General features: G+C 40.6%; 2 protein-coding genes across 4 annotated transcripts in view; both read left to right on the top strand.

The window, feature by feature from the left end:
* Positions 1-1672: 1672 nt before the first annotated feature.
* Positions 1673-5261, top strand: LOC137965739 (ACT domain-containing protein ACR9-like). 2 transcript variants are annotated; one of them, XM_068812071.1, is made up of 7 exons: positions 1673-2072; positions 2791-3006; positions 3096-3201; positions 3287-3641; positions 4014-4298; positions 4372-4514; positions 4785-5261. In XM_068812071.1, the coding sequence occupies exons 1-7, from the start codon at positions 1919-1921 to the stop codon at positions 4789-4791; spliced, it is 1266 nt and encodes a 421-aa protein (XP_068668172.1). In that variant the 5' UTR covers positions 1673-1918; the 3' UTR covers positions 4792-5261. The 2 variants fall into 2 exon arrangements, with proteins under 2 accessions (XP_068668172.1, XP_068668173.1); XM_068812072.1 differs by lacking the exon at positions 4785-5261 and having other exon boundaries at positions 4372-4518.
* A 2672-nt stretch (positions 5262-7933) lies between these two features.
* Positions 7934-20275, top strand: part of LOC137966324 (uncharacterized) — a 58601-nt gene continuing 46259 nt past the window's right edge. For both annotated transcript variants that reach the window (XM_068812907.1, XM_068812906.1), the window contains exons 1-2: positions 7934-8286; positions 10251-10330. In XM_068812907.1, coding sequence (XP_068669008.1) covers positions 8062-8286; positions 10251-10330 — 305 coding nt within the window. In that variant the 5' untranslated portion in view covers positions 7934-8061. The remainder of the gene's footprint in view (positions 8287-10250; positions 10331-20275) is intronic.

Raw genomic sequence — 20275 nt, 5'->3', positions numbered from 1 at the left:
TGCATGATTTTGCTGAAAGTAATTATCTAGCTGACCTTAAGTTTGTCCGGACTAATGTGCCAATATGAAGGTATCCACTGATCTGGCCACACTCCCCCGCACAGGGAATACCCGTGGAAATTCGGTGGCCAAATTCACGGCCTTTGGGGGGGGAGGAGGATTTAAACTCGGGACCAACCTGCTCTGATACCATGTTGAAACCAGTTGCGCTAAAACCTCGAGGCATTAGTGAGAGGCGCAACAGGACCTTATACAAGGATTGGCCCGAGCGATACAAATACGGTTCCACAATAATTAAAACATATAAGCACATTGGGCTTTAAAAAAAGTACGACAAATAATAAAACAAGTACACATCATAACAAGACTTTTTTTTATTCTTGATGTTCCCCTAATGGTAGTCAGTGCCCAATAACACTTGCTCGAAAAATTCCACTAGTTTGTTGTATTAGCTGAAAATACAAAGAAGGTTCAAACTCTCTTTAAGCCACATGTAATCCCCAATTACACAAATCAATCTCTCCATAAGAGATTCAATACAAATTAAATTTTGGCTCTAGTTGGCACTTAGGTTCTAGAATGCCGATTGTTCTAGTTTTAAGGTACTAGAGAATTCATAAGAAAGAAAGTATAAAATATAAAAGAATATGAAGAAACTTACAACTTTGTTTTCGGAAAGATAGCCCTTCTCCAAACAACTTTAAGCACAAGAAATTAAATGTATTGGAGTTTGATGGAACTTTGGATGCAAAGAATGAAAAGAGACATTAGAAGATTTGGACAATTATGAGGTTCTCCTCTTCTAAATGGTCAAATCAAAATATGAAGCTAAAAATTACTTCTTCAGAGGTTTTGTATGTCAATATAAGCTCAACTCCTAGTTCTCTATGAGTTTGGGAGCCTATGCATAAATTTTCCAACCGAAGTAGCCATTTTTTGCGTGTTAACAAAAAACTTCAAAAAATGTTGGTCGATCAACGAAAAGGTGCAATCGATCAACCATGTGTAACGATTATAGTTTTTGTATTCCCAAAGCATACTAAGTGATAAAGGTATCCATCAACGAGTTTTCAACATTTCAAATAACTCATTGTTAGACCAACCCAATTATATTGATTAATCATGTTTTATACAATTGTCTATACAAAGTTCTATATGATCGATCATACTTTATAACATATTTCTAGTAGTATTTTTATATGATCGATCACGTTTCAGTCAAATCTATTATGTTTTATAAGTTATGTCAAACTGCATTCTAAATTATCAATCAAGCCCATGTAGGTTGATCTATCATGTTATATGCCAATGTACGATTTGATATTTAAGCACGGTATAGGCTATTGTAAGGGAATTACCAATCGTAAATATTTAATATGCATTCAACTAAAATATGATTTTGAAATGTTTTATACCTAAAGCGCTTGTGCTAGAAAATATGTATATAAAATATATAGAAAATACTATTAATAGTATATTTCAAATTACCCTTGTGACTTGCATTTTCTCACTTTATAAGAGTAAACGACAAAGCGTGTAACAGCTGATAGTAGTTTTTTATAGTATTGTTGGCCCCACGTGGGCTAGTGCTGACGTGTACAAATCTGGCGTATTTAATTAGGACAACCGAGTAAGAACGTACGACAACCAGCTCTTCTCGCTGCCTTTTCGAGTCTTCTGGGAGTCGCGCCCACCCAGATTCACAGGCGCAGGAAGCCTTATCGAGCAGAATCTACTCTGCTTCTTCTTCGTCCTCACTGTCGGTTCTCTCGGTTCACCTCGCCAAGATTAGAGCCTAGTGCTGACGTCGCCCACCTGAAAATTAATCCGCCCGACCTTTGTTTTTCTCGTTCTGGTCGATGTAGTTCGCTGGTTGAGGGATTGGGTGTTTCGTTTTTTCTTTTTGTAGTTTTTCGTCATGGGAGTACCGAACGAGGACGTGGTGCAGATCGAGGGAGGGAATAATTCCGGTGAGCCATGTGTCATCACGGTGAACTGCCCGGACAAGACGGGCTTGGGCTGCGATCTCTGCAGGATTATTCTTGAATTCGGGCTTTGCATTACTAGAGGAGGTCTGCATTTTGCGCTTCGTGTTTTTGTTTTCGTTTTACTTTTCTGTGCTCATCGTTCTTTATTACTGTCCATTAACCTTCTTTTTTCTTTTCTTTTCTTCTTTTTATGTTTTTGGATCGTCGGGTTCTAATGCGATTTCTCGCCGTTTGGTTTCAGTTCTGGGTTCGCGATTTCTGAAATGTGGTGCTAATTTGATATTTTGGTTCGAACTTGAGTCGGTTCTGAGTTTATATAGGGTTTGAGTTCGAATATCTGCTTCTTCTCTGTTTTCTTATAATAAAGTCGGTTTCAATTTTGCTCGGAACTGATATGCTGTTTGTCAAAAAATGTATTTTTTGTTTAATACAGTTCCAGCCTTCCTTACCCGTACATTTCTTATGAACTTCGTCGGGTTCTATTACATCTGAGAACTCCAGTTACATCAAATAAGGTATTTGTGTTGTTACTAGTTTCCTTCAATGTCTTTAAGCTATTCATGCGTCGGTATGAATATGTTTTCCTTCTTTCATTTCTCCAGTCTTCTTTACTGAAGAGCCCCTTTGAGTTCTTTACGAGTTCATCAGCAGTCAGCATTACTTTGGTTGCAATTTTCAACTATTCGTGTGTATACCTTCCCCCTTGCTCCCCCCTCAAAAAAAAAGAAAAAGAAATATATATATATATATTTCGTTTCTTCGTTTGCAGATCACTTTGTCTGATTCATGATTTTAATTGTAGATGTTTCAACCGATGGGAAATGGTGCTATGTTGTGTTCTGGGTGATTCCGCGATCCAATTTAACAACAGTGAGATGGGAAAATTTGAAGAACCGCTTACTGTCTGTATGCCCCTCCTGTTCAGTTTCTTTTTACTTCAGCTTACCAACTCGCTCGACTGCTTCACCTCTCTACCTTTTGAAGTTTCTTTGCCTCAATCGGAAGGGATTGTTACATGGTAGCTGCCAATCCACTAAGCTCAGTACTCTTTTTCCTTGAAGTTTAATTCATGATTCATAATTTCCAGTTATTTATGCTTTTTTGCAGATGTTACGCATGTTCTCTGCGAGATCGAGCTTATTATTCAGAGAGTTAAAGTCTCAACAACTCCAGATGGCCGAGTTATGGACCTGTTCTTCATTACTGACAGCTTGTAAGTTTTTCTCTGTGGATTTTGTGATAGCTGAATGGCTGAATGTGATCTTTGCTGTTTCATCTGAATGTTATTTCTTTTCCAGGGACCTGCTGCACACCAAAAAGCGGCGAGATGAGACATTGGAACAGCTAAATGCTGTTCTAGGGGAGTCATGTCTCAGCTGTGAGGTTCTACTGGCAGGTCCAGAATATGAAGGTTTCCAACACAGTTTGTCATCTCTTCCTTCAGTTATTACTGAAGAATTATTTAGCTTTGAGTTATCCGAAAACGAAGTCCATTCACAAGCACTTACCCCTGAATTGACAAAGGTGAAGAAGGCAATTGTTACAATTGACAATTCCTTGAGTCCTGCTCACACCCTACTTCAAATTCACTGTGTTGATCAAAAGGGCCTTCTCTATGACATATTGAGAACACTTAAAGACTGCAATATTAAGGTAGGCAACAGTCTTATTTTACCACTTTTTAGTGCTTATTTTGAACATTTGCTGTAGTTAAAATGTTCAACTTGTGTAATAAAATGCCTATATGGATCAGTCATGGCTAGATTGTCAATGGCCATGATCCCAAAAACAAAAAGAAAAAAAAAAAACTTATCAGGCCTTTGTGGATAGATAATGAACAATTGCCTGGACGGCAAGGAGTGGATAGCTAGACCTGAACTCACCTGGAAGAACCTGTTGGGGACTTCATTAATAACGAGTTAAGATTTGTACAGTATATAGACGCTATAATTGCCACACATATGGTGGTTGTAATTTGCTTCCAAATCTGTTCTTATGCAAGTATGTTTGCTACTTCATATACAGATATCATATGGACGGTTCTCACCAATTATGAAAGGTTACCGTGAGATCGATCTATTTATCCAGGAAATAGATGGGGAAAAAAAGGTGGACAGTGAGAAGCAGAATTATCTGTCTTCCCGTTTAAGGATGGAAATGCTACACCCATTGCGAGTGATCATTGCAAATCGAGGGCCTGATATCGAACTGTTAGTTGCTAATCCAGTAGAGTTGTCGGGTAAGGGGAGACCCCGGGTTTTCTACGATGTTACCCTTGCTCTCAAAGTGCTTGGGATCTGCATTTTCTCAGTAAGTATTTGAACTGTATCCCAAGCTTTTGTTTGTCAAATACCTGCTGGTTAACATGCTTTGTGATTTGTAGGCAGAGATCGGAAGACATTCGACATCAGATCGGCAGTGGGAAGTGTACAGATTCCTCTTGGATGATACCTGCGAGTTTCCATTGTCGAATCCAAGAGCTAGGAACCAAATTGTTGACAGAGTGAGAAGAACCTTGATGGGTTGGTGAGTTAATTAGTCCTGACTATATGGAATTCTGTTGCATGTTATGATTCTGTAAAAGCAGAGAGATCTTTATGTACAGTGCAATTCACGATATAAAAATTACAGACAACCAAGATCTCCCTGTTTCATTCTTACCTGTTTGTATTTTCCCATTCATCATAACCCAATTATTTGATTTCTTCAAAGAAGAGTTCTATTTCTTGAATAAAATCATTTATATACATATCCTGACTATTCCAGCCTTTATTTTTCTTCTTTTTGTTTTGGAAGTGCCTGAAGTGAAAAACATCAGAATTCTGAATTTCTCCAGCATTTGGGTGGAGCAGTCCTTGCTCTGCAGAGCTCTTTCTCCGACAGCATGATTCTTTATCCGAAGGTGCCTCTGACCTCTCGTTCTCTGAATTTAGAGAGAGAGAGAAAGAGAGAGGTGGAATGGTGGACCTCTCAGACAGTGCTAGCATGTCCTTGCTGATAGAAAAGTTCCTTCAGAGTCATCATTCATCAACCTTCAAGCGGAAGAAGAGCCAACACTAGAATTTTAAACAAATTCCGCATCGTTTAGCATCATTTAAGATTGCCTTATAAGTCTGTCTTGCAATCCTGAAGAGCTTTCCGACGTGACCAGGGGGAATTATTTAATGAAGTAAAGGACTCAATAATTGGGGGCTGTGTTGTATAAACGTGTAATCCAGTTTGAAAACTGAATATATTGTCGGCAACAGCAGCAGCAGGCGAGATTTTTTTTTATTTTTTGTGTTTTTTGGTGATTGTGTTGTAGATTCCACGTCTTTCCACTTTCCTGACGAGTAAACTACAAATTATTGTTTCCTCGATTTGATTTGCCGTTTGAGCTTTGCAGCTTCACACAATTATGGGAGGCACGGGTCTGGTCCGGCCGGTGTCGGGTTTGCCAAACCTAAATCCGAACTATAAATTTGAAATCCGAACCCAAAAAAAACCCGAACGGGATTAGAAAACTAACTTCATGCCCCGCATCGTTTCCCAATTCCTCAACCCTGTCACCAGTGGCAGTGGCGTCATCCGTTGATTTGCAATAATGAACCGACTGGCTCGCCATGGCTTCATTGAATACGCAATCGAATCTAAAAGTTGCCCGGGTTCTCCCACTCCGATCGGCTGATCCTACCAGAGAATTCCTGCACATGATTTCCGCGACACTTTCTTGATCTTATCTTCTCCAAATTGAATCTTTTACACAGTATAATGGTTCTTTTTGGTTTCGAATTATTAAACAAATCTGCAGCTACCAACGCATCAAACCATGAACTCATTTACTTCTTTGTTTTTTTTCTTTCACTTCTCTGTCCGCTGCTACTAGTATAACTATTTCCAGTAGTGTTACAGAGAATATAGTGGAGGTGATTAGTTACACAATGGAGAAGAGCTTCGGAAAATGGATATGGAGCAGAGAGTCGCGTGTAGTTGGAACTTGGAAGTGGATGACGAAGGTTGCGCAATTTAAGCGGAGTCCCGAGAAACCCAGATTAGGATGGATTACCAGGTTGACAGGAAACTTAACCTGGGTAAGGGATATGTTAGGACGTTTGATTTCGAATTGATCTTCGCGAGCTTTTCATGGAGGCCCTTAGTGTTTTTTGCAGGGTTCGACACTGCTCTGAAAATGTAGCTCTTCCTCACCCAGAAATCGTTTGAATATCTCTGAAAAGTAGCGGAGACTCCGTTGTTGATCGGTGATTGATGAAGCCCTTTAATTACCATATTCTTGATTCTTAAATGAAAGATAATGCGCAGTTATTAGTCAAACATGAAGACTCTCTATGTATATTACAGGAAGGGAGGTCGAGTGTTTTCAAGAACAACTCGAGCTCCTTCGGATTTTTCAGGAGATAAACAGTTTTTTAATAGCTGAACCGTTGAGACTTGAGAGAGTGGAGAGAGTAATTTGGGATACAAAAAACTGACTATAAAGTCTATATTCGATAAAGAACATATAGAAGACTTATCTTTACTATGTAGAATTTTAATTATTTTAAATTTTATTATTTAAATATATCTTAATACTCTTTTTAGTTACTTAATTTTTCTAATAGTATTATATTTTAATTTTTTTTCAAAGATAAAATTTTATGCATATTATTTATAAAAAAATAAATAAAATAATTTTTTATAAGAATAACTTTAATTTTAATTATAAGAATACAGCTAGAGATCTTTTTGAAACTTGTTTCAAGTTTGAAAGTCTTCAGAAGATTTATGATATTTTCTAATAAATGTATATGGCAAATCAAAATGCCAATCTTCGTAAATACTGTACTAGATTTCGAGGTATCTCTGTCATATGTCTTGCCTACTTACAGTCCTATATGGAAGTTACCAAAAAATAGGTACTTAGCTCCTCTACTAGACCTTATATTTGACAAAGTTTGTGCTACAAAGCTCGGGATCCCAAACAAAAAGGCTATCTTAGTCAAATAGGTAAGAAAACTCTGCCTTGATCTCCCAAGGTATGAGAGTGGCAACTATGGTAGAGGAAAAAAAAGAGAAGGCCGATTTGGTGGTGAAGGCAAAAAAAGTAGTGATTCAACATCTACCTAAAATTCTGGTCCCAATAGGGAGTGCACTTTTTGTGACCTCAATATAGTATTGGAAGTTACATGGAAAACCAATGTTCCACAAAACATAGGTCTAGAGTTTACTTCAGACCTTTCTAAAAGGCAAGTGACTATCACATAGTGAAGACTTTGGTTTCTTACATAAACTCAAGACTTTAACGAGTGTTATCTTAAGTACACCTACCTTATCCTTCACATTTCTAGTTCTAATCATAATTATCCATTTGTTAAATAGAAGGTGAAATATGAAGGATAAGGCTGACAGATAAGAAATTGATCACATTATCTTTGGGACTTGACTAAGTTAACTCACATAACCTATTTTGATACTTAATTGGAATGAATTCCCCCGTATTATTTAGTTCATAAAAAAATTGTGTTAGTGTAAAAAAAATTTAATTGAAGTGAGATTACACCATTTCATTTGCTCAGGTAAAAATGGGAGTAAGTTGATTCTTACCTATTTTGCGAATTATCAACTTTCCTCGTGATTCTCCTTATTCTCTTCTCCCTCTCCCTAGGCCTTAGTTGGCTCTTTCTCCAAGATTTTTCTCATTTATCTTTTTTAAAAATATTATATTATTTTTTATTTATTCACTGCAAAACGCGCGTTTTGTACTCGTTATGGCCGAAAGAATAGTCCTGCGGACCGGCGAGAAGAAAAGAGTACGGAGACCCGGCCATGGATAATTGACAAATGTGCCCCCGCCAAGTTGGTCTCTCACTGTCGCGAATTGACGCACTTGACGCTTGCTTATTCTAAAAGCCCAGCAAAAGAATAAAATTCCATTTTCTTCAGATCTCTGTCCTCGTTTCTCACTCGCCCGAACTAGGAAACCAGAAATGTACCTTCTCTGCAGTCGCCTATTCTTCAAATGTAGAGAGTGAGATTCAGACAGTTAGTGAGGCTAAGAGCCAATCTTGTCGAAGAAGGGACGGACAAAAATTTGGCCATGGACGAACACTTTACGGGATTGATGAAGAAGCTCACTTTCAGCCCTTCCAGGAGTCCCGCGTATTCGAGATTACAGGTGGGAGCGATATCTCAGCGCCACAGATCTTTGTTCGGAAGGAAGCCGCCCGAGCCACTGCGACGAGCTGTTGCCGATTGTCTCTCTTCTTCATTGCACCACAGCAACCCTTCTACAGTTTCTTCGGAGGCTGCCAGGACTCTTCGGGTGAGTAATTCCCGTTTGTTTTCGTCTTGTTTCTTATTTTTGATCCTGAAAAGCGTGCCTCGCAAGTCCTCTCTGTCCGCCTTTTGACATCGATTCAATTTTCTTTCCACCTGATTTGCTGCTCGAGTTACTTTGATTTGCGTTTGCCTCATTGAAGTTGCATTATTTGTTTGGTTTTGTCATATCGGCGTACCTCGTCGGCATGGTTTAGTTTGTATTGCAGTTATTGACAAGATTTTGTGGAGGCAGTTACGTTTTGTTTGATAGAACTATGATTTCAACCAAAAGAGTTCCTTCAGCTGGTTTATTCTCTTGTTTGTTTATCTAGTTTTGGTAGTGTATTACTTTCGTCATATTGTGGAGTTTTTTTATTTTTCTATCAGTGCATCTTGAGTTGTTTATTTCTGAATAACGTAGTTGGAATAGTGTACAAATCAATGAGTTGTAATCAATCATGCCAGTGCATATTGGCATTTGCCTCTGGCTTCTTCCATTGCTCTAGCTTTTAGTGGTAAGTACCAATATCTTGGTTTCATAAAAAATGCATTTGCTTCAAAATGTCGGGCCCGAGGTTAGGGGAAGTAACATGGGTGGTTTAACTTGGTCTAAGTATTTTTTATCTCAATGGATCGCATGTACCACGATTTAGTTTCCTTTATCAAGACCTTTTTCAGTAACATCTGCCTTTTGTAGTTACCTGTATTGTTTTTACATAAACTTGATCACTGATCTTAAACCTCCCGTTACTGTCAGGGAGTAACGTCAGTGTATCCCCTGGTCAATTTTAGTGTATGGAAGGTGTGGAGATGCTGCTGTCAGTATGTTAATTTAAGAAGGAAAAATGAATGACTTCTTTTGGAGGATAGTATGCAAAAGGCACATTGATATGCTCTGGTTCCCCAGTTTAGGCCCTCTTGATGCCATGTTGGTTACTCTAGTAATGGGTGGAAAATCCAAGTATCTCTAGACAACTTATAGCCCAAAAGTGTTGGCTCTTTACCGTCCTTTTCTTTTAAGCCGTGAAAATCAGATTAAGGAGTGAAAAGAATAGAAGGGGCTCCTGAAGGAGCGATGGAAGGATGGCTTAAGGGGAACAAGAGCAAAAATGAAAGCAAAAATAAGGAAGATGAAGGGAAAAAACCCAAGAGTTTTGGAATCCCTGCAACAAAGCTGAGAAAGTCTATTCCTAACTGAGGAATTAGCAAAGTGGAGGGCACTTTTAGGAGTACGAACCAAGGAGATTGTTTATGGCCAACAGAAGTTCCTGATATCTCTGAATTTACAGAGAATGTGCAAAGAGGAGGCTTTCTTGGTATCCAGCTGTTAACAATTGCTGAATTCCCTTCCACCAGGAGGGTCTAAGAGAAATTGCTGTTACAGACATAGAGCCCTTGTAGAAAGCCCAGAAACTCCTACTCTGTGGAGTTGAATGACCAGAGAGAGTAACATAGACTACGTGAATAGACTTGCAGAGTTCCATGTTATTGCTCTTTACCATCTGCGAAAAACTGATCTGAGACAAACAGTAGTAGCGGGTGGAATTACTCAAAGGTTCACATACAATGTACAGACCAAATGATTCTCCTCTGAACTGCCTTTTGCTACATCAACTGAAACAATGACATAGTATTTACAACTTCAGGGGTGCTAGTGACTTGAGTGCATCAGTGAATAAAATAGCCAATTTCTGTCAGATATTCCTATTATTGTTGTGTCTTGCATCCTGCCTCACCCTTAATAAATGGCAAATCATAAACTAATAATAGGTTGTTTAACCTGATTTTCCCATAATCAAAATGGTAAACATGACAACAAATTGAAATTCAGAGCAAAACTAGAGTGTCAAGAGAGAGGCTTGGTTTGTCTCTGCAGTAAGTTTTGCAAATTAATAAGAATTACACTCTTGATAAACTAAACCTTCTTATATGATGCAGTATTAAATAGTGGAGCATTTCTTTTGGCAGGACTATCTAGCCTCTCCATCTACAGTTGATGTGGCGTACACTGTACTTTTAGAACATGCACTGGCAGAGAAGGATCGTAGGTATTGTAGTTGTTTGTCATGATCGTAGAATTTCTTGATCATCTCTCCAACCTCCTGTTGATCATAATTGAATTTCACGTAAACAATTGTGGAATTTTTTCAAGGTTTTCTTTTCATTATGGACTTAATGTCAGAGTTTATATAGGCATTGCGAATGAGGAATTTTTAATGATATTCTCACATAATAATGTGGTGCTTTTTTAGCCAATCAGTAACTGAAGGTTTTAATATTAACTAATGAAATTTTCTTTCATTCCCAGGTAACGTTTTCACTTAATTATGTACTTTTTTATTAGCTGAATCAGTAAGCTGAAGTTTTAATATTACCTAATTCCTTCTAACTTAGCAAAGTGTTACTAGATTTCACACTTTTCACTCAGCTAACAATGTGCCAACTCCTTTGTTAAGGAGGGTTCTGATAAGCTTTTACTTGCTATTTGGTAGCCAGATTTTGTAGGCTTTGTACTGTGTTCTTCTGAAGCTTCACTTGCTGTAATCTTTCCCTTCCTTTCAATAGAATTTCTCAATTTGGAAAAAAAAAGAAAGAAAAATAAAATTATGCGATCTTGCTGGAAAGCTTCAAAGAATTCATTATTTGTCTCTGGCAACTCAAAGTTTGGATCATTGGCCTATACAGTTGGACACCAAAGCTGGCTGGTGGGGAGCCAAGCCTTTCCGCTTAAAATTCCTGGCTCTTAGAAAAGGAATTTGAAAACCTTCTCTCTGATTTGTGGTCTGGTGCCTCCGTCTCTGTTTCCTTTGGATGGAATCTCCCCAAAAACTCAAGGCTCTAAAAGGCAAGCTTAAGGCCTGGTCTTCGCCTGTGTTGCTGCTGTTGCTGATGAAAATGCTTCGCTTTTATCTTAGATTTCTTGCCTTGATGAGATTGAAGAGCAAAGGTCCCTCTCCCCCACCGAATTCTCTCTTTGCACTTCTCTTCTCAACAAATTCCAAATCATCTCCCACTGCGAGCGCATTCAATGGAAACAATGGGCACCCATCAGATGGTTGGCTGAAGACGATAGAAACACCAAGTTCTTCCACGCCATTGCCTCAGCCAAAAGAAGGATAGAGCTTCTATTATGCAGATTTATATGGTAAAGAATGCCCACTTTGGCCGACTATTCAATGTGTTTAGCTATCCAAAATCTCCCCACATGTCGCCTTTCTCCAGTAAGGAAATTGAAGTTGCTGTCCTGGATGGAATGAGGAATTCTATTGAAGATGCTGGCCGATACTCCTCTCCATGGTCTGAAGCTTCTATCACAAGGGAATCACATATCTTGCTATTTGAGCCTTGTTCATTGCCCTTGTCCCCAAGAAATCCATTGTGGAGCACCAGGAGACTTTAGGCCCATCAGCCTAGTCTCTAGTCCTTACAAGATAATTGCTCGAGTCCTTGCTCATCGACTCAAGGCTGCCCTTCCGACTATCTTCCACCAAGGGCAAAGTGCTTTCATCTATGGTCGCTCCATCCTTGGTTCGGCTATGGCTACACATGAGATCGTCGACCACTTCAAGCGCTCAAAAAGACCTAAGGTCATTATCAAGCTGGACCTTGAAAAGGCTTTTGACTAGATCAATTAGCAACTTCTGGATGACATCCTCGACTGTGTGGGCTTTGGGGAGCGCAAGTGATTCTGGATAAGAATCTGTATTTCCTCGGCCTCTTACTCCATCCTCCTCAATGATACTATTTGTGGTTACTTCATAGGTTTCCAAGTAGGGGTGGCATCGAGCTGAGCCAGGCCCGAACTTGCCTATGTTTGAGCCGAGTTTAATTTAAATATTTCGAACTCGAGCTCGAGCCGTGTTCGAGCTCCAACTTACATTTAAAACTTTGCATAAAATAAAAGTCAAATAAATTGTATATAAAATTATGCATACATTTTACTTAAAATTGGGCATAACCTCTGTTTAAAATTGGACATAACCTCTGTATATTAACCCTGCATAAAATTATCTATATACTATGCATAAAATTATTCATAAAAACTGCATAATTATGCGTAAACTTTATTCAATAATCAAACACAAAAATATTCCTTTGAAAAAGGCAACGCTAGTTTTGTCCATTTGTACTCAATCATATCTTTTTGATTCAAGTACTAGAAAACCAGATCATGGAGACAGAGAAAAACTTTAAGAAAAATGGTTTTGGATGACTTAATCGTATGCCCATTTTTCACTTTTTCTTCGGAGCATGAATTCATACAGCAACAGTTTCGAACCCCCCTCTCACTCCCCTTCCCCCTTATATATTCACTCTCCCACTATCCTCTGCCCCACCCCCCTTCGTATTATTTACCCCCACTCCGACACCATGGAAAACTCAAACCCCAAACCCTTCACCCCTCCCTTCCACACCAATACTGAAAAACAAATTGCCACCACCCCTTTCCGATATACCTACTCCAGGAAAAAAGAAGCAGGGAAAACTAAAGCCAAACTCGGTAACCCCACACCTTCCGAGACAAACAAGGACAAAGATAAAATCAAAGACACTACCCCCCCACCTTCCCCCCCTCCAAATTCCCCTCCTGTCCTTCCAATGGAATTTCCCCATGATTGGTACGATCTCCCCCCTGCTTTCCCCTATGGAATCCCTCCAATTTGGTCCGACCTCCCCCCAACTATAACCTCTGAATCTACCCTAGCCAAGGCCTTCACTCCCAATCCGCGCGATGAGCTCCTCCTATTCCTGCTGGAACAGGAACAATCCTTTCCTCGAGAAGAATTTTCAGAAATGACGGAGCTTGCCAACATATTTTGTGCGGGATACACTGAAGCTGGAGCCGTGGAGCGAAACATCAACTCCCACCGTTCCCCATGATCGTTCTATCATGGAATGTAAGAGGTCTCGGCTCTCTGGCCAAGCGTGCTCTCGTCCGAGCAGCGCTTTTTGATGTTAAACCAAAAATAGCTATACTTCTTGAAACGAAGATACAGTCCTTTGATTATTCAACTGTGTGTAATATATGGTATGACTCCAACCCAGCGTGGGCGCATGTAGCTGCAATTGGCCATTCTGGGGGCATTATTGTCATCTGGGATCCAATTGCTTTTGATGCTATTTCCGTCCTTCCGGGGCGATACTCAATAGGTATCCAGCTCCGGGATCACAACCTCGGTACTTGTTGGGCTCTTGCTGGCATATATGGGCCTACTCGGTACCGTGACCGAGCATCTTTCTGGGAGGAAATCTTTCAGCTTGTCCAATTGTGGGACCTCCCTTGGCTCATTGGAGGAGACTTCAATGCGACATTATCTTGCTCTGACAAATGTCCTCCTGCTTCCCGAACCTCATCAACCATGAGAGCCTTTTCTGACTTTATCAATAGTGTTGCTCTCTCCGAGATTCCTCTTTCGGGGAAAAAATTCACCTGGACAAATTGTCAGAACCCCCCCATTTTGTCTAAATTGGACAGATTTTTTTCAAATATAGAATGGAACCTTCTTTTTCCCAACACCTCTGGCCAAGTCCTAAACAAAATTGGATCTGACCATTGGCCTATCCAACTCAATTCCCGGCCTCTTGCGTGGGAAAAATCTCCCTTTCGGTTTGAGAATGCCTGGTTATTAACCACGGCTTTCATCCCTTCTTTGAAATCTTGGTGGCTCGAATTGGAAAATCATCCGAACCCGGGCTGGGCCCTCCCTCGGAAACTGAAAGCCCTCAAAGCAAAGATCAGAATGTGGGATAAAAATCATCGTGTTTCTGCTGCTTCCCAGAAAGATTCGATTCGCCGCCGCATTTCTGAGCTGGATCTACTGGAGGAACAAAGGTTAATCTCTCCTACTGAATTTTTGCTTAGAAATAAATTAAATGCTGAATACCGTACATTTCTTCATTCTGATTCTGTCCGTTGGAAACAACGTTCAAGATTTCGTTGGATGGCTGAGGGTGATGGAAACACAAAGTTTTTTCATTCCATCGCCTCGGCCAGGAGGAGGACTAACCGTATCACTGCTCTCTGTAACGGAGACCAAGTGGTAACGGATAGTGCCTCCATTTCTAACCTTTTGGTGAAGTATTTCTCAGAGCTATATTCAGAAGTCTGTTTCAGAAGACCAAAAATCCATCAGCTCAATTTCGAGCGCATCTCAACTGAAGACGCAATGGATCTTGAAAAACCATTCTCCTCAGAAGAAATTGAACGGGCTGTGTTGGGCCTTCCTAAAGATAAAGCCCCCGGACCAGATGGCTTTAATGGTGAGTTTTATCACTGTTTTTGGGATCTGTTAAAAAATGATGTATGTGCCTTCGTTCACAATTTTCACCAAGTGGGAATTACTCACTCTGGAATTGGTGCATCTTTTATTGCGCTTATTCCTAAAAAAACAAATTCAGAGGAGCCTAAAGATTTCCGGCCCATCAGTCTCATTTCCAGTTCATATAAAATTATTGGTCGTCTGTTGGCTAATCGGCTAAAAGCTGTCCTTTACAAGGTAATTAATCCTTGTCAAAGTGCTTTTATCCGAGACAGAAACATCCTGGACTCTTCTCTTACTGCTCATGAACTTCTTCATTCGTTCAAAAAATCTTCCCTTCCTAGGTTTGTTCTGAAAATTGATTTTGAGAAAGCCTTTGACCGGGTTGACTGGAAACTGGTGGATTATCTTTTTGACCGTATGGGTTTTGGTACCAGATGGAAATTCTGGATGCGGAGTTGTATTTCCTCCCCTTCTTATTCTGTTTTGGTAAATGGGAAACCCCGAGGATACTTCAAATCCTCTAGAGGGATCAGACAAGGAGACCCCCTTTCTCCATTTATTTTTACTCTCATTGGAGAATACCTTACCTCTATGATCCGGTTTGCTAAACGTTCGGGTTGGCTCAGTCCTATTTTTTCTGATCCAATCCAAGACGTCCCCATTCTTCAGTTTGCAGATGATTCTATTCTTTTTGGAGAAGGGTCCATGAGACAAATAAAACGCATGAAAGCTATCTTGAATATCTTTGAATTGACGTCTGGTCAAAAGATAAGCTGGGAGAAAACCACAATCTTTGGTTTTAATATTGATGCATCTATTCTCAACTCTATGGCGAACTATCTGGGTTGTAAGGTAGCATCAATTCCGAGTACATATCTGGGCTTACCTTTGACTCCTTTCCTGCCTTCGAAAAATTCCTGGTTTCCGGTTGTTGAGAGGCTTGAGAAGCGTCTGGCTTCTTGGAAAGGAAAATTTTTATCCAAAGCTGGTAAACTGGTTCTAATTAAATCATGCCTTCATGGAATACCTTCCTATTTCTTATCTTTGTACAATTGTCCAGCTTCTATTCGGGATAGAATTGAATTTTTGAAAAGAAGATTTTTATGGGATGGGCCAAATGGGGAAAAAAAGGTTAATCTTGTAAAATGGGTTGATGTTTGTAAACCAATTGTAATGGGGGGCCTCGGGATTCGTGACGTTGCTACCACCAACAAGTCTCTGCTACTAAAGTGGGTTTGGAAGTACAACATGCAACCCAATCTACTGTGGCGCCGAATGGTTGCAAGTAAATCAGGAAAAGAGAGAGGTTGGTGGACGGAGGGGGGAAGATTTTACAAGTTATCCCCTGTTTGGAAGAAAATTGCCAAACTCTTACCTTGCTTCAAAGCCGCCGTCAAATGCTATATTGGAAGTGGTGAAAATACTCTTTTCTGGTCCGATTGGTGGATCGGGACTAGTTCCTTAGAGGAAAGTTATCCTCTTTTATTCCAGCTGTCAAGATCTCGAAGTTCAATGATTTCTGACCATTGGCAGTCCTCGGGTGGGTGGACTCTTCATCTCAGACGGGCATTAAATGACTCTGAAACTGTTGAAGCAACTGGCCTGATCAATTTACTTTCTGGTGTGGCCTTAAAAAATTCTTCCGATATCCTCATCTGGACACCCAACAAACAAGGTATGTTCTCTTCAGCCTCAACGTACCATCATTTGATTTCCTACCATCCTCTTCACGCAGAACATCCTGTTACTTTTGCTTGGTCGCTCCCGATTCCTCCTCGCATCAAATTTTTCATCTGGACGGTATGTCTTAAAAAAATTTTAACTTCTGACGCTTTGCAAAGACGAGGCATTAATATTCCCAATCCAGAATGCCCATTTTGCAACACATCTCCTGAAACAGCAGATCATACGCTTTTGCATTGCGAATATGCTCATAAGATTTGGACCGAATTAATGGACAAGATCGGTTTATTATATTGCCCTTCGCAAGATTTGCTAAACACTATTTATACTTTGGTTAGCTCCCATCTTCCGAAGTTAGGGAAAATCTTAATATCTTGTTGTGTTGGACACATTGTGTGGAATTTATGGAAAGAAAGAAATAATCGCAAATTCAATCAGAAATCTATTCCTCGGAATATTCTCTGTGATCAGATAGTCGGTCAAGTTAGCTCTTGGGTTCTCCTTCGCAAAGAATTCTGTGATCTAAGAGCAACAAATATGAGGGAAAATTGGAGAAATGTTGCGAAAATGTCTCTTATTTCGAAGGCTCCTATTATGATAGAATGGACTAGACCTCCTCCTGGACACTTTAAATTAAATTTTGATGGAAGTGCTTTCGGTTGTCCGGGCCCAGCCGGATTTGGTGGAGTAATTCACGATGATCAAGCAAATCTTCTCTACACTTATGCGGGTCCAGTTGGAGTATCAGACTCTACTTGTGCGGAATTACATGGCTTGCTCAACGGGCTGAAACTCTTCAAACAAAAAAAGGATGGTGCTCTCTTGATTGAAGGGGATTCTCAAGTTATTATAAATTGGTGCTCCAAGCCTTCAAAACCTCCTTGGCGTCATTGGAAGATTTATGATGAAATCTGTAATTTAACTTCTGATTTATTATGTACTTGGAAACATGTACCAAGATCTGCTAATCATTTAGCCGATGTTCAAGCTAAAAAAGGCGTTACCCTCCAACATCTTGTTGTGGAGGAAATGCCTTTTTAGTTTTTTAGTTTGTATTTTATCTCTTTTGAATACATTTACAACTCTTCTCAAAAAAAAAACAGTTCTGAAATGCTACCGATCTGTTCTTCTGAAAAACTTGAGTGGAGTTAGCATTAAGATAGTACCTCAAACAATTTGAGTGTCTTCATAAGCCACGAGGAAGAGACAACAGGAGTTCAAGAAAGGGTTTTTTTTTCACTTGCTTATGATTTCGCACATGCGAAATTGCACGATTTCTTCGCATGTAGGGGGGGGGAATTTATTTCTCCCCTAACTTGGGTATTTGGTTTTCCGCCGAGACGATGAGAGGGGTAGGGGGTCTAGCGGCGTCGGCGAGGAACTGTCGTCGAGGCTGATGGCTGCGACGGAGGTGGCGGAAACGGAAGCAGCGGCGAAGGCAGACGAGGAGAGGAAGAAATCAAACCGAGTAGCGGCGAAGGCGGTCGGCGAGTAGCTGTCGACGGCGACGGAGGCGGCCATAGAAGCTGACATGAGGGGCTCGATTGTGACGAGGGGAGGAAGAATTTTTCCCACCCTCGCTCCCATCCTGGCTCCCGGTTCCGGTCCTGACTCCTGGTCCCGACTCCCGGTCCAGTTCCTGGTCCCGACTCCCGAACCCTCGTTAAGTTAACGAGTCGGCTCCCGAGCTTTCAAACCGAACCATGGTTCGGTCGAGCTCGGCTTGTTAATTCAAACGAGCCTTATCTAGATCTCGAACTCGGTTCGAGATCCAAATAAATCGAATCAAACCGAGCTGAGCTCGTGCCGCTTGTGAACCGGCTCAGTTCGATGCCACCCCTACTCCCAAGGCATTCGTTAGGGAGATCCTCTCTCCCCTTTTCTCTTCAATCTCATTGTCGAATACCTCTCCTCCTTGTTCTATTCGTCCAAGACTGCTGGATGGTTCTCACCAGTAGATGATCAACGAGAGTTTGACATTCCCATCCTTCAATTCTCTGATGATACCCTCTTGTTTGGTGACAGAATCCTAGACCAAGTCAAGAGAATCAAGGCCCTTCTTGGTCTACTGGAAATCACTTCTAGTCAGAAAATCAATTGGCATAAAACCACAATCATGGGATACCACGTCAACACGAAGGATATTCTGTCCATGACCGCTTGCCTTGGACGCTCCCTTGCTAGACTTCCTACCACATATCTGGGGCTAGGGGTGGCATCGAATCGAGCCAGTTCTCAAGCGGCTCGGTTTTGGCTTGATTCAATTCGGTTTATCTGGATCTCAAACCGAGTTCGAGATCTAAATCAGGCTCGTTTAAGTTAACGAGCCGATCTTGACTGAACCATGGTTCGGTTCAAAAGCTCACGAACTGACTTGTTAACTTAATGAGGGCCCAAGCGCGGAGGCGGGAGGTGTCTTCGACTCTTTGAGTTTGAGACTTCGTCTTTCGTTCTTGACTTCTCGGGAATCAGGGGGAGTAGGGAAAGTTGGAGTTCGACAAGCGGCGATTGGGTGAAAATGGGGATTTGGGGGGGGAGATCAATTTCGTCTTCTTATTTTTTATTCTTCCTCTTGGATTTCTTACTCTCTGTGTCCGATTTCTTCTTCCCACCATCTGCTGTCGCCGATCCTTATCATCGTCGAGCCCCTCCCGCAATTTTCTCTCCCTCTTCTCTGTCTCTGCCTCTCATTCCCCCCTCCCCGACGTTTCTACTGTCACTGTTGCCTGACGTTGCCGCCGCATAGAACTCCCTCCCCCTCCCCCTTTCCACGCATCTCGACAGAACCGAGAGACCTAAGTTGGGAAATTATTTTTCACCTCCCACCCCCGTCCCGCACAACGTGCGAACTCGCACATGTAGTTCAAACGTGCGAGTTTCGCACGTGCAATTTTTTTTATTATAAATACTATCATAACTTTGTTATGGTAAAAATCGTTTAGAATCTGGTTCATATCACAGTATGGTGTGCATAGTATGTCATGTGCCACAGGAAACTCCATTAGAACACTAAATTTGTTGCTTCTCGTTGTTTATGTTCCTATAATATGTGGTAGAAATGTTTTTTTAAGTGGAAACATTTCCTCCTTTCCCCCTAAGTAGGAGGGGTATTTTAGAAATCTATCCTACTCCTTGAAAGATATAAAAAAAGGCCTCTGCCTTTACTTGTTTAGTACAGGTAGTGGAGTTAATATGCTTACACCTTGGTACTTGGTTCAACATTATCACTTGTTTTCTGGAAGACTGGAAATTTATATGAACTTGTTTGAGGTACAAATTGGTAAAGAAACTGCATGATGCTAGATGCAGCTATAATTTGTAGCTCCTCTTATTGTTTGAGGTACTTTCTTAATTCAAGTCCACTCAAATTTTCAAAAGAACAGATTGGTAGCGTTTCAGAACTGCTACTGTATGAATCCATGCTCCGAAGAAAAAACGAAAATGGGCATGTGATTAAGTCATCCAAAACCATTTTTCTTAAACTTTTTCTCTGTCTCAATGATCTGGTTTTCCTGTCCCTGAATCAGAACGATCTGACCGAGTACAAATGGACAAAACTAGCGTTGCTTTTCAAAGGAATGTTTTTTTGTTTGATTATTGAATAAAGTTTATGCCTGATTTTATGTAGCTTTTATGTATGGATACATAGAGGTTATACCCAATTTTAAGTAGAGGGCATGCCCAATTTTATGTAAAATGTATGCATAATTTTATATACAATTTATTTGACATATATTTTATGCAAAATTTTAAATATAGGTTGGAGCTTGAATTCGGCTCGAGCTTGAGCTCGAACTCGGTTAAAATTATTGGGCTCGAGCTCGGTTACAATTTTAGGCTCGAGGCTAGGCTTGACTCGAGCTCAAGTTTGAAATATTTAAATCAAGCCCGGCTCGAACATAGGCAGATTCGGGCTCGGCTCGATTCGATGCCACCCCTATCTGGGGCTACCCCTCTTTAACAACCATCCTCACAAAAATCTCTCGAACCCTATGATTGAGAAGATGGATCCTTGACTCGCCACATGGCATGGGAGACTCTTATGAA

The sequence above is a fragment of the Aristolochia californica genome, unplaced genomic scaffold, assembly GCF_029961685.1.
Source record: "Aristolochia californica isolate CCGP_79_NKW_82.1479 unplaced genomic scaffold, dmAriCali1.0.hap1 SCAF_5, whole genome shotgun sequence".
Lineage (NCBI taxonomy): Eukaryota > Viridiplantae > Streptophyta > Magnoliopsida > Piperales > Aristolochiaceae > Aristolochia > Aristolochia californica.
The sequence above is the reverse complement of the archived record's forward strand: the minus strand, read 5'-3'. Positions and strand labels throughout refer to the sequence as shown.